This window comes from Anneissia japonica, unplaced genomic scaffold (genome assembly GCF_011630105.1).
Source record: "Anneissia japonica isolate Jap-2015-1 unplaced genomic scaffold, ASM1163010v1 scaffold1884_len437306_cov177, whole genome shotgun sequence".
Lineage (NCBI taxonomy): Eukaryota > Metazoa > Echinodermata > Crinoidea > Comatulida > Comatulidae > Anneissia > Anneissia japonica.
The window spans coordinates 137,679-152,887 of NW_022753199.1; the positions used below are offsets into that span (position 1 = coordinate 137,679).

The window sequence follows — 15,209 nt, forward strand, 5'->3', positions numbered from 1 at the left end:
AACAATATTTACTAACAATTTTTGAAAAAAAAAAAAAAAAAATAATTTTGTTTTTTTTTTTACAATTATTTTTTTGTTAGTACCATAGAAGACTTGAGGTTGATAAACTAATGATTTTTTTTTAATGGGACTTTTATATTTTTGGCTTAATAAGTATCAATCTTTCTGTTTATAAAAATGAATCAGTATCAGACAGTGAAAATGCTATGTGGGTGTAGTCCTATTTGTTGTCTATTGTTTTGGTTTTTCCCTTGACTGATTTCACCCCATTTTGTTCTGAAGCTATGCTCCAGTGAGCCTGTTGGATTGGAAAGTAAACATTGCCAGAACTATGTGGAAAGTTTGCAAAGGTTACTACTTGTGGGATCTTAACCTGCGACCCTTGACCTACAACTTGTATATTGAAACCAGCATTCATGTTGTATTTCAACCTATATTTCTCTAAGTTAATTTATAGTAGACCTATTTCTGTTGAGGTTTGTCAGAAGTGTGTAGAATACACTTTGCCGATATGCTCCACACAACCTACGGAAATATTAGATAACGATTTTGGCATACCAAACTTTTTTTCACCCCGTCTATAATTTAAGTATTGCGTATTAATTAGATAATTTTTTTTTTTTTTTTTTACAGTTGTGTGAGCAGTCTGTGGAGAAGCCGCCAGTTACTAATGTAGATGATGAAGAAGAAAGTGACCGTGGCAATTGGGGAGCTCATTTGGAATTTCTACTATCATGCCTCGGTTATGCAGTCGGACTCGGAAATGTGTGGCGTTTCCCGTATTTATGCTACTCCAATGGTGGAGGTATGCAATGTGCTTTTTGCTGAAATAATGTAATTGCGCAAAAACAAATTGATCCGTGATTGAAAGTGGGGGTTGAATGCCAAAAAAAAGAAGTGTTTTTGGGTGCCACCTAGTGGGTGAAGGAGGCAAAGCCCTAGTCGAGGGAGTTTGCATTCTAGCCTTTTCTATTTTTAAATGTGGAAGGATGTGTTCCCCCTACCCCTACCAAGCAACGCCCATAAATCTAGTCGTAATTAGACCAAAAATTTTGAAAACATTAAATAAATGAAATTATTTTCCATATTATGTTTATTAGTTTTAAACTTGGCAGGCAGATCATAGAGATAGGCTTAACACAAATGGGTGTTGTTGCCTGTGAAAGTTAAATTTTGAGTGTCAGTTTAGCTCGGTTGGCTAAACTGGTGGTAGCCACACCGAAGGACCCCATTGAAAAGAAGTCTTTGGACCTAATGGGTTATTTTTGGTGTGATCACACTGAAATACTGCTATCCTATCCTATCAGTGCATGCACATTGAATGATGTGGGGCCAAATATCTTCAGGAGCAGTACAAGTTTGAACAGCTGAGTATTTTTACTAGCCACCTGGTTGCAAGCGGTATTGTATTGGGCCTAGAAGTCATAATTTATAACCATGACAAGGGCATAGAAAAAAAAAATACTGTTTTCCATATCTATTTTATAATATATTTTTTTAAAACTATTTAAGGTGATGTATGAAACATTAACCATTTTGGATTTAAATTATTATTTAATAATTTGCTTGAAATGTTGGATTTAGGGGTCTACATAATAGATTACACCCAGGGCAATTTAATTTATTCTAGAAGTTCACACTTCCAATTACTCAGTAAACAAAAGGAATAACATAATGTAAAGTGCATAGAGGGTTGTAAGTTGTAGAAAACTAATGATGGGTGTTAACATTGGTAAACTCATAAATAGCGCATTGAGAGAGGATCTTTTAAGGATGAAAATGCGAGTGTAATGGTGGGTGGATGCCTATGAAATGGGCTTTAGACTGGGTGGAAATCTTCCAAGGCTGGGTGGCCCCACCACCATAGCTACATTCCTGCTTAATGTGCAATATAAAAATTGTATATTATTTAAAAAATTATATAGACATTTTTCCTCTCGATATTCTGGGTCCTAGTTTTTAATAATGTTTAATTATGAAAATTACGTAAACACACAAAAAAAGAAAAGGATAATGCTAAGGAAATGGACCTGAGGAAAGCAGGCAACATTGGAAATACAGTCTTAATTTAACAGCATATTCCCGAAGGAAGAAACAGGGAATTGGGTGTTCATGGCTTCCCCTTCTCCCCCCACCCCTAAACATGCTTTTCCATTAGGCCTGATCTTGAAGGATTTTTAAATTCAATAAAGATTATTTTAGGGTTACTTTTGTTGTTGTACCTGTTACTGCCTGAAGCCTTCGTACCTGGTATGCCCAGTCCTTTTATTGCATATTTATAACAAAAGCTGTTGGAATGCTTGGTTAATTTTAAATCCTTTTTCTAGCCTTGAGTTATTCAAAGGTAGTCAATAATTTAATAGTTTGAGACATAAAGCCTAGTAGTCTACTTTCTACTTTAAATAACATACATTTTTTTCTACAGAAATACATACTCTACAAAGTAAAATAATAAAAGAACAAATTGTATTTCCCATAGTCTTGAGGTTTAATGTACTTCTTCGTATAATACCAACAGTACTTTTAGCATACCAATATTTTGTCTAATTTAATCCTATGTATGCAAAAGAAAAATGTATTGCCAAAAATTTAAACTTCAGTCTGGCTTTTAGAGATAACAATCAACATTTTTACTTTATGGTATTTAAAACTTTTGAATAAAACAATGGCACAGTAAACATCATCTAATGAGATGATCAAAACTCTTCTGCTTCTCTGGTTCTCAGGGGGAAAAAAATGTTTAAATTGATTTACCAGGAAATTTAATAACAAATTATATAGGATGCCTAAATTAGACTGAAACACTAGAGGTAGATACTTAAATATTTGAGGAAAAGCCAAATACTTTAGATGTTTTAAGAGTAATGTTGGTATCTAATTCTTATGATCTTTCTCAGAGACACGATAATGTCAAGTTTGATTGCCATAAATTTAATGATTTTTCTCAGAGATGCGATAACGTTAAATTTGATTGCCAGCATGTGCATCGCATGGAGTTTTTTTTAGGCCCATTTAGAAATGAATTACAAGTTGAATTCAATCAAAGTGCTTTTCAACTCTTGTTTTAAATGATTCCAAACAGCAGGTTTACTCCCCTCAATATGTCTCGGCAATAAATATTATAAGGCAGTCGGAGTAAATGTAATGTAAATGTAGAACACGTTAGCAGCTTTCAACCTTTCAGGTTGCGGGTCTGAACCCTTCATTGCATTTTGTTTGTGTTCTCGGGCAACGTACTTTTATTGTTTTTAATTGTCTCTCTTCACTCAGGAGTACAAATGAGTGCCTGGTAGGATGATAGTGACGTTGATGTTATTGATTGGGCGTATAGTGTATCGTAGCATGCCAAGTTTTTAGTACGCCGTATAGCTACATGAAAAAAAACTAGATTTATTTAATTTTGTTATATAATAAATGTCACCTAAAATTATTAATATCTAATTATATGGCAGACGAAAACATTATAAAGAATAAATTTCAAATAAAAGGCTCTATTATAATAGTTCAGAGTACATTTTAATAATAAATTATGTAAGATGACATTTTAAAAGTACCATTTAAAACATGGTTCTATAGTAAATTTGAGTAATTAATCATGCAAGATTAAATTTTTAAATAAACAATTTAAAATAAAATATTTTATTAATTAGTATTAAATTATTTATTGATAAACAATATAAAGCATTCTTGCTTTAAATTTGGAGTTTGACTTGCATGACGGAATGGGGGCAGGGTAGTTACACTTACTATGTTAAGCATTGTCAGTTTCGAGTGCCAGGTATGAATTCTTGGGGATGATTGAGTTCTCCAGCCGTGCGATGCTCGTAAAAAGCATTAAGAATGAATGACATGTAAAGAATGTTTTCAGTGCATCATGAAGACGAAATTGATGAATGGAAGAGAACCATAAGTGAGAGAAATCTAATACTAAACATGAATAAAGATGAAGGTAGTTACGAGCATTAATGTGTAATTAAGAATATAGAAACCAGTGCTAGTTAACTGTTAATTTAGGTGAAAAAAAAAAATAGGGTTAGTTTTTTCAAGCACAGTGACATTTAGGTACTGTAGTAGCATTATTTTAATAGAGGCCTACTCTAGTGTAGGTTCATGGCCGATGTTAATAATGGGGCTCCTTAATAATTTTTTGTTTCTAGTACAAACAGTTTTCTTCTTATGAACTTTCTAAACTTGAATTTGGATTAATATGGAGAACTTGAATTTGGATTAATTTGGAGAAGGCAAGTTTTTATGATAGTTTGATCTACAGTTTGGTTATTGTAAATGTCAGAATAGTTTCTTATCTTGTATTTTAGTTTGGTAAGAAATTTGTTTTTGATGATACAAGAAAAATAAAAAATTAAAATCCTAGTCTATTTTTGTTCAGAACTTTTTATAAAATTTATTGAAAGAAATATGACTTACAGATTCCTTTATTTTTTTTTGCCGATTTAGTATATTTTTTTGAATAATTTTTCAGTTGATAGTATAAAACGAAAGGTTTCATTGCAGTCTGGCTCTGGATAATTTACTGCGCAATCATTTGGCGTAATGCCAGATTAGCTTGAAAAAAGCAATTTAAACGTAGTTCACTGAAGAATTCCTAATCAGATACCATCAGTAGTATGTTAATGTTTGTATGCGCAGTGTCTGCATAAGATGACGTAGTTCTTTAATTAAAGGTTGTCTAGATACACAAGCTACGAATTCCAGACAGTGATGCAAACTGATGCTTCCTTCTTGTGTTTGGTTTTGGCATGATTGAAATAAGATATTATTAGTAAAGTGTAGCATCCAAGTACCTTTATTTCCCTATAAGGAAATGGTTTCTTCTTCATATTAACTTTATTGCCATCTAATTAAAAACACAATTGTAGCTAAAAGCTGAATTGGAGTAAATCTCATTACTGTAAACTGAAAGTACTACAAACATGAAACATAATAAATATAAAAAAAAACAAACTTGACTACCGTTCAAATGTTCATTTGTAAATGAAAAAGGTGTACAAAATTTAGTTTACAGCTTACACAAGAACACAGCTTACACAAGAACACAGCTTACACAAGAACACAGTGACACCAAACAACACTAAGATGTTTCAAAATTAACTGCCTTCCTCTATGTAGCCCATGTAACTAGGCAATTGTCTTCCTCTTAATAGATTTTAGCTACTGTTTACAAGTTAGTATACAGTACATGTATATTACTCTTGTTTTCATTTTGCTAAAAATGGTTTCAATTTTAGTCTGACATGAGGAATTCATGAAAGTTTAAACTTTGATCCAGTTTTTTTCTTTTGTAACTTTGATGTTAGATATATTTTAGTGTTCTCTAGCCTACAATATTTAGACTGTCTCTTATACACATCTAGATGTGTATAAGAGACAGTGTCAAGTTTGATCGCCACGAAACTGTATTTGATTTACAGCCAAATATACAGTAATAATTATTCTGCTGTAATTGGTAAGTCCAGTAAGAAAAACGACTAAGTCTGTAAAAAAATACTGTTTGTATTTCAGATCGAAATAATAATGTATTAAAAAATCATCGTCCTGTAAAGTGAAAATACATTTGAAACATGGAATAAGTTACTAAATGTTTCAATTGTATTTTCACTTTAGAGGATGATGATTATATTCACTAAATTTTAGGTTGAACATACAAAAATAAAGAAAATAATACGTGATTAACTTTGTAGTAATAAATGTTTATTAGAGGATGCTACAATACATAAACTCTTGTCAACATATAAAACAATAAAAAAAAAAATGAAAATTGATAACTCTATACATATGCAATTCACAAAATCAGGCAGCCAGTAATTTGAATCCATCTATAAACTAAAAAACTCCTTTTACACTTCACAGTAAAAAATAGCCTCCCCTCAGTGAATTTTTCCGAGAGAATATACAAAAAGAGTACATTAAACTTTATAATTTACAATATATTTACAGAGTTTTAATATCAAAGGTTATTTTTTTTAAATAAAGTGGAACCAAACCATTTGATAAGAAAACAATAAAATAATTGAAAATTAATTATGATTTAAAAAACAAAATATTATTTTAAACTTATGTGACATGATAAATTTCACTCTTCTTTAAAAGATATTCCTTACTGGTAGACATTATCCAGTATACACCCATGGTAGGCCACACTTATTAAAGTAAGTTGAGGATCAGGGGATCAGAGATCCAATAAAAAAAAGTTAGTAGCAGCCCATCGCATGTCTTCTATATTAGCGGAAAAAAAAATTTGGAGGCTAATGTACATAAAACTATTTCTATAAATCTACTGACATCCATATCTTGATTCCTAAGCAGACGTCCATTCAAAATCTGCTAAGTTTTTAATAAACGTGGCAACATGAGGATTAATTATTTCCCTTTTTCTTTGTACAAGTCTACCAGTCTTCTTGCTGGTCCTATTTGTAGTAGTGCATTTTGTCCCAGCCTCCGGATTTATACGTATTAAGCATCTGTAATAAACAAGAATTTAAAAAATTAATTTTTCTAGATCTTCTACATACCATATAATTATTTCATATTTAATTTGTGTATTGTTATTTATAATTAAATAATAATAAATAATTAATTATCTTATCTTGAAATTTTAAAAAATGATGTATTTTTTTTAATGTTCTGTTTTCTTGCATCTTTGATTGTGAGGTTATTTTTTCAAGAGGGGATGTAAGAGGTGCTTGTAACCTGTTCATCTTTTTTGCTCCTGTCCATTTTTTTCCCCAATTGTATATGTCATTTCTGTGCAATGATGAAGCGTAATAAATTTAAAAAATAAATAAATAAAAAAAATAAATAAATATTTAAAGGTTGATGTATCATGACATGTTGTTTAATATACAATAGTTACTAAAGTGTAGAGAATCGCTTCAACATTAGTTCTTGTTTTACACGCGGATTCCTTTATACACTAATTAATGGAAATAGTGTAAGCATTGTCTAAAATACTATGAATACACCAGCTTCCTTTCCTTGCTTTTCAATAACGCGAACAATGAAAATATCGTGAACAAAAACATGAATTATCATTGCACATAAGGAGTACATTTTAAAATTTTTTAATTTACCTTTGTATAAACTCCAATGTGGTAGCCGCTTCTTCCTGATACTCATAGTTAAACGCATAGTAGCTTGCAAAAAGTGTTGCAAGTCTTTACCCTCTGAAGGTGATATAACATATGCCACCTTGTCATCCAAGACTACCATCCACTCTTTTGCTGTAAATATAGATTCTCCTGAAATAATAATTTTTTTTTTCAATTTACTTAACATGAAAACCCAAAATATTTATTTACTGACAAAATCATTTGTAAGGAAAAATAAAAATTAAACACTATTACTTTTGAAACCTTACTGAAGCACAAACTGTCACTGAATTACAAAGCAATTTTAATATATTATGATTACACTGTATTTATATATGTAGTAAATGAAATATTGAAAAAAAAAAACAAAAAAAAAACAAAAAATACCTTTAACAATTAAATGAGGTGTCTTTGGTAGGTCAACACGGTTTTCTACCTCTTCTTCAGTATCCAGAGCCTGTTGTAACAAATACAAAAAAAAAAAACACCTAAAATTAAACTAAAGTAAACTACAGGTATCATGTTACTTTTCACCATCTATTAACAGGTTTTTACATGTGTGTCTGCTACGTACATCGTACAATAAAGTGTATAATTTACTTATGTTAAAGATTGTTTGAATAATCATGTTTATAAATTTAGTGCAATAAAAATAATAAAGATTGTTTAAATAATCAGGTTTCTAAATTTCGTGCAAAAAATAGACGGCCAAAAAGAACCCCTCTTGATTGAGCCTAAGGCGATAACCGCGCAGCGCCAGCGGGCAACGTGATGATGCTGAGTACGGGGAAGGAAGAGACCCGCCTAACGAGCCTTATTCTATTATTTAAGTGTCTACAGTAAAAATAAGGTATATTTATGAATATTGTTATCAGTCAATACTGTAGTAGATACTAGGTTCCTGATATTTTTAAAATAGAACTCGAAATAATACAATTATTATCATGCAGTTACTAACCTGGAATACTGTGCATGGTTATCTGCTGTTCGCCGACCGAGTTTGAGCGCCAAAGATGATGACTGATGATGATGCCACACTTTCCCATCATGCTCTATAAAAACAGTAAAATACTGGAAAGCCGCGATTTTCCAGTAGTCTACTAAGCTACTGTAAAATATTTGTCAACATTTTGTAAAATACAGTAGACTATTGTATATTTTACTATTTACAGTATGATACCGTAAAATGAAAAATACAGTATGTTACTGTAGTGAATTACAGTAAATTACTGTCAAAACTACAGCGATTTTTAACAGTGTACCTAGTCAATAAAATAATTAACTGTAACTGTAAGTAGTCTGGTCTTAGATGAGAACCAGCATTATGATTTGGTGGTCTCACAAACTACTTGCGTACTGAAATTCATGAAAAACTGTTACAGTAGATGAAAATGAGCATACAAAAATATGTATACATTCTATAAATAGTCTATATTAATAGTACCTGTAAACTGATTGAGTCAATATTAATATTGCTTTTCCATGGATTGATTTCACAGGCGTTGGGTATGGTATGGTGATGGTTTCATTTCTAGTGTGCATTTACTACAATGTCATCATCACGTACACAATTTACTACCTTTTCTCGTCGTTCACCAAAAAGTTACCTTGGATTGGGTGTGACAACGACTGGAACACCGATTTCTGTAGTGAGCTGTACACAGATTGTATTTCTAGTGGTGGTATAATCATGGATGATGGCAAATGCATCGCAACCACAAATTTGACGACGGCCGAGAAAAGCTATTACAATTTGACTGCAGAAGGGAATGTCACTGATGCATATGTTGATCCACTGAAGGCTGACAGAAAATTGCCCAGCTTTGAGTTTTATCGGTAAGAGACTAATTTATCGATCATATTGTCACATTTTACAAGTGTATAATCGGTACGGTAGCTAGTAGGCAACTTTGGACACTATCGCATGCATGAAAATTTTGATTAAAAAAAAAAAAAAAATTGGATATTTTTTTTGATGGATTTTTATGACTCTGAATGCAACTGGGGCTATGATATATTTTTTATACAACCAATTGCAATAGTATTGCAAAATCAACATTGTGGATTTGTGCACTTGCAGAGGAGAGTGAGGGGGTACTGAAAAATACAGTAGTTCTCTGCAAAAATATTGATAATTGTGAATGATCCCTTACACAGTTTGTATATAAGCCGTTTGTAATCATTATCATTAATAACAAGTGTATTTAAAATTTTGTAGCTATGAAATGCTGCAGATGACCGAGGATATTGGAGACCTCGGAGGAGTGAGATGGCAGTTGGCGCTTTGCCTGTTGTTGGCGTGGTTCATTGTCTTCTGTTGTTTGGCTAAAGGGGTCAAGTCTTCTGGCAAGGTAATTCAGAAATGTGTTTAAAGCCCTCACCAGATTGTGCAATGTTATTTGATAAAAACATGAGACATGCTCAAATATGGTCATGATAACATCACAACATGATCATATATGAGGCATGTGGTGACGAAATGGTTAAGTTGTCGCACAGGCCAGTATTGAGTAAATGATCTATAAAATATGGGAGCTCAAAAATTTGCCTAAAAATCCAAATTTTTTTTTCACAATAGATCAACAGTTTAATATCTATTAATCATGTCCCAAAGTATTAGTTCTGGAAGTGGTCAACAAATTGTTTATTTAATGTTATTTAGATAGTTAATTCTATCAAACAATGTATGCACAAATAACTTTGGAAGACAATTACTCAAAATCATGTTTATCTTGTCTCTAAGAGTGCTGTACTTTCACTTTCCAATAACTTAGGATTTAAATGACCAATTTCAATGAATGACCCCTCATTTTAAAGATCACATACTCGGGTATCTGAAAATACCAATAACTTGACTTTCAACTTTTGCTACAACTTATGATATACATATATGAGGCATGTTGTGGCAAAATGGCTATCATGACTATATATGGGCATACAAATGTTTCAAAGAAAATGTTACTGTGTGAACAAAGCTATCATGTGTTGTATTGATCTAAATGTTCTAATCATGTACACTGCGGTCATAAGGAAATACTTGCGGATCGGTGTTCAAGTGATTACTATCCATTATTATGGGAATTATAACTACTAAATAATGAGAGGAAATTTTGGAGATCGCAAGCAAATATTTACATCCTAGTTTATTTAGTCGAGGTTCACGTCATTTAGTCGTAGTGCTAGTCGAAGTTCGTTTTAAGAATACGAAATGACGTAATTTTAAAGTTTTAGCTCGAACTACGACTAAAGTTCGTTTTAAGAATACCGGGGTAAGAGTGCTGTACTTTCACTTTACAATAACTTAGGATTGAAATGACCAATTTCAATGAATGACCCCTCATTTTAAAGATCACATATTCGGGTATCTGAAAATACCAATAACTTGACTTTCAACTTTTGCTACAACTTATGATATACATATATGAGGCATGTTGTGGCAAAATGGCTATCATGACTATATATGGGCATACAAATGTTTCAAAGAAAATGTTACTGTGTGAACAAAGCTATCATGTGTTGTATTGATCTAAATGTTCTAATCATGTACACTGCGATCATAAGGAAGTACTTGCGGATCGGTGTTCAAGTGATTACTATCCATTATTATGGGAATTATAACTACTAAATAATGAGAGGAAATTTTGGAGATCGCAAGCAAATATTTACATCCTAGTTTATGAGATTTTCAAACACAGACGAGGTGTCCAATTTTGTCGCATGTGTATTCTTTAAACATTAGCAAAATTTAGAGAATGGACGAAGGCAACAAGGCATAAAATTAATAGTTTTTATTTTCCACGAAGTGTACTTATCAAGACAATATAGTAGGTAATAAACAGGCCTAAGTGAACAAAGGAAATTCAATAATTCGTCAACTTTTTATACAAGAACATAAGGGGAATGTCAAAAACCTTTAGTTACACTGCAAGAAATATTCCACATGGATAGGCTTTACAAATTATCAGTGGATAATACAGACGTACACATTCCATCAATCTGGGAGTAAGACACAAGCGGTGTATAAGCATTTCAGATAATGAATTGACAAGTTAAATGTGTAGTTGAATGAAATTTTTTGCATTTTAACTTGTAGTCATCCTCAAAAGAGCAATTATTAAGATTTAAAATAACTTTTATTGTTCATTAAAAATAACAGAAATTCATTTGAAACCAAACCAAAGTTAAAAAAGTATCCATTCATAAAAGATAATGTGATACACTGTGTGTGCTAAGGCCCTAATAAAAAAATGTTTAGTTTATCAGCCTATCAAAGAATAAAAACTGATGAGGGAGAGAGTTTTTTGTTTTGTTTTTTTGCTAGCCCCGCCCCCATTTTACCGATGTTTACTGGTAAATTAATGGTTAAGGACAAATATTTAAAAAATCATAATAGTGGAATCAAATTTTTACAAAAAAAGATGTTTTTGTTGTACCAGTAAACATATTTGCAAGAAATCGTGTGGTTTTAAAGTGAAATAAGATGGAAAAAAACGATTGTTTGGAAAGAAAATATATGTTGATTAAAAAAAAAAATCGGGAGTTTCCCCAAAAGTGATGAGGGAGGGGTTGATAAACTATTAAATTTTTGAACGGGGCCTTATGTGTGGATTGGATGAGCATGGTGTAACAATAGCCAGTGCGTATTTAAAATGCTGAGTAATCAAAGTCAATTGGTAGAGGACAGTGATAGGCACAGCCTTAATAAATGCTGTGTCACTGACCATGTGTATTCAGCCTGATTGAAAAAAAGTATTCAACAGATGTGCTGGTTGCAGATCTAAGCAAATGCAAGTTATTAGGCTTTCACTGTAGGGAAATTGGATGTCATTTAACAATTATGAACTGGAAGTAGGTCCACTATTAAGTTAAAAAAAATACAAAACAACTGTAAAGTTAACCATTCTCAAGATAAAAGTAGAAGGAAAATATTTTTTGAGATTTGGCCATTTGAAATGCAATCTTGTCCTTTTTGGGAAAAATGTACTTTTGTGATATCCTACTGTAAAAAAATTATTGTAAATTATGAATTATTGTCTGAAGACCAATGCATTGGTATATCTGGTGAGATAGTAAACATTATAGTAGTTGTGTAAATATCTATTTTATTCTGGAATAACTTTTTTCTAAAATATCAACATTATTTTTAAGATGACAAAAAAAAAATCTTAAAATCACGAGTAAATATTTATTGGTGCCTGCTAATTCTTCAAAATTCAATATTTAGTTTTTATTGCATTTTAGTAGATGAAGTTTCAGTTGAAGCCGTATGGAACTTTTATCATGTCAAAAGTGAAATGATGAACATTAATTATGGTTGCTTTATTAATCAGCAAGTTAATTATGTATTAGCACATATGGTGTTGAAACATGAACTTGTGTTTGCCAACCTTGAATGTTGAACTAACCCTGTCTGGGAGTGGTAGCACCAACAGACAGTTTTATTTAGGTTAAAGTTCATTAGGGGCCTCTTTAAAGGTTATTATATGTAGAAGTGAACTAAAATTGAAGTTGCCATATGATTACATACAAAACTTGTTTCTGTATTCCTTTATTTATGAGCAACATTTTTGGTTGTTTTTAGTTGACAAATAATCAAAAGGATCTTCAGTTTTTAGAATTAAAGTTTTGATCAACTAAACTAATAAAATTATTTAGCATACTTTTCAATCCACGAGACTACAGTATATAGAATTTGGTGCTACCATAATTTTTTTACTTTCTACCCATATTATCAGTTAATTTCAGAAGAATGGCTTCTCTCTATCTTGAATTGAAAGTATTTTAAATAGGCAAAGTGGGAACATATGCTCAATATACTGAAGAAAATACCCAACATTGTAGCAGCAGCTTTAAAAACTAATATGAACAAGAAACATGATTGGAAAGATTCATAACTAAAGGAAAGTTACCATATGTTGCCAAGGCCGAAATAATTTTCCCTCCCTCTATTGACTGACTGACCTTTTTTTCTCCTGAGATTAATTGAGAACAGTTGTAAATGGTCTTCCAGCTGTTTAGATGACCAACCAATCACTGTTCTCCATTCTCATGCACCCAAAGCATGGTATTTTTTTATATAGAAATCTATAGAGGGCGCCATGCTCAAAGCAGATATTTTGAATTCTTTTTGATTTGTTAGTTTTAAAGATGTAATTTTAGCTTATCAAAAGGACAATGATGGGGATTTTAGATAATTAGTTATGATTTTATTTACAGTATTATAATGTACTGATCTGCAATAAATAAAATCTGAAAAAAAAAATTGATAAAAATATACTGATTAACTTGTTCATATTATATTTTCAGGTTATGTATTTCACAGCCACCTTTCCATACCTTGTACTGTTCATTCTGCTGATTCGTGGCCTCACATTAGAAGGTCATAGAGAGGGAATCGAGTTTTTCATCAAACCCAAATTTCATCTACTTAAAAACCCGAAAGTGTGGAAGGACGCTGCGGTGCAGATATTCTATTCGCTCTCAGCATCTTGGGGTGGACTCATAACGCTCTCATCATTCAACAAATTCAATAATAATTGTCTGCGTGATGCGATGATCGTTCCCATCCTCAATTGTCTGACAAGTGTTTTTGCAGGTTTTGTCATCTTTTCCATCCTCGGGTTTTTGGCCCACAAGCTTGGCAAACCAGTCGAAGAAGTGGTTGATGAACGTAAGTTTAATGTTTAGGCTTTCCAACCCGGTACTGTACTTAAATTAACTTTTGTTAACGGCCATGATATTATAAACATAGGAAGCCAGTTGTAGCTGTAAGTGTGTGGTAGAAATTTTGAGGGTGGGTGGATGATAACATTGGTAATCTGTAAATAATAAGAACGGATTTCAAGGTTGGGCAAGGGGGTTAATAAAGGTGGGTAGATGGCCATGAAATTAGCCTTATTCTGGGTAGAAAAATCCCCGGCTTGCATGTATTCTGTCACCGAATACTTAAAAAAAGAAATTGATAAATTAGTGTATTGTATCTAATTGAATTGTATAATTTTACTTTAAACAGAATTTGGTCTTGCGTTCATTGCTTACCCTGCTGCGGTAGCAAATCTGCCTGTTTCGCCTCTATGGTCCGTTTTGTTCTTTATGATGTTGCTGACTCTGGGATTAGGAAGTGAGGTAAGAACTTCAAACTAACAAATAGTTGGAAACTGCCAGATTTTTGTTCACACTCTCCCATAACAGACTGCTTTAGGAAAACGGGCATCTTTATAGCAAGATAAATGACTTGATTTCTTATTTTAATGCCTCTTCACATTTTCTGTGATGCATTGCTTATTGGCATTGTTTCAGATTTGTCTGTTGCCTTGATCTAGCTTTCAGTATTTTCTAGTGTAATCAGTAGTCGGCCGGGGGGGTTGGACAAGCTTGGGCCCTGGACAAGCTTGGGCCCCGTCATCTGACTGACTTAAAATATTAATTTGAATATCCAAATTTCGTTATTTTTATAGCCAATCCTTCATATTGGCATCTAAAAGCACAATTTTGTTGCATACTAAGCCATAAAAACTCTACCCATGAACCCTACCCGGAATTATTATTCTGGTACCCTGACCTAGGCTCTAGTCGGCCTCTTAGTTCGGACCCTGCTGTCCGCAAATTTCTGGAGCCAACATTAACAAGTTTAATGCTCGAGTTTACCATTTTGAAATCAGTATAACTGAAAGGTTGTATTTTGTTGTTTTGTTTCGTATGTCCCCAAAAAGTGGGCCCAAGTGCTAATAAGATGTAATTTTGTTTTTCAGATTGTGATTGTTCAAACAGTGATGACAGCTGTTATAGATGAATTCCCATCCTACTTAAAGAAGAAGAAAGTTTGGGTGATCGGAGTAATATCAATTATCGGATACCTTATTGGACTGCTTCTAGTCACTAGGGTGAGAATTAAATCAATCACACATATTGTACATAAATATTATTCTTGTTTGTTGTAGGTGTATCGAAAAAATGCATTTAAAGTATGAATGAATTTTATTGTGTTGAAACCATTACAAAGTCATAAAAAATTTGTCTTTCTTCTTACAAAGATATAAAGAAAAAATATGAAAAATACATAAATTTAGCTATACATTGATACAGAATTGCACAAAACAATAT

The 15,209-nt window shown here is 32.2% G+C and overlaps 1 protein-coding gene across 1 annotated transcript in view; it reads left to right on the plus strand.

Annotated features, from left to right (window-relative positions):
• LOC117122736 (sodium- and chloride-dependent glycine transporter 2-like) overlaps positions 1-15,209 on the plus strand; it is a 35,657-nt gene that overhangs the window by 11,703 nt on the left and 8,745 nt on the right. Inside the window, exons 2-7 of the mRNA XM_033268433.1 lie at positions 634-823; positions 8,606-8,942; positions 9,325-9,457; positions 13,413-13,776; positions 14,119-14,231; positions 14,858-14,989. Coding sequence (XP_033124324.1) covers positions 634-823; positions 8,606-8,942; positions 9,325-9,457; positions 13,413-13,776; positions 14,119-14,231; positions 14,858-14,989 — 1,269 coding nt within the window. The remainder of the gene's footprint in view (positions 1-633; positions 824-8,605; positions 8,943-9,324; positions 9,458-13,412; positions 13,777-14,118; positions 14,232-14,857; positions 14,990-15,209) is intronic.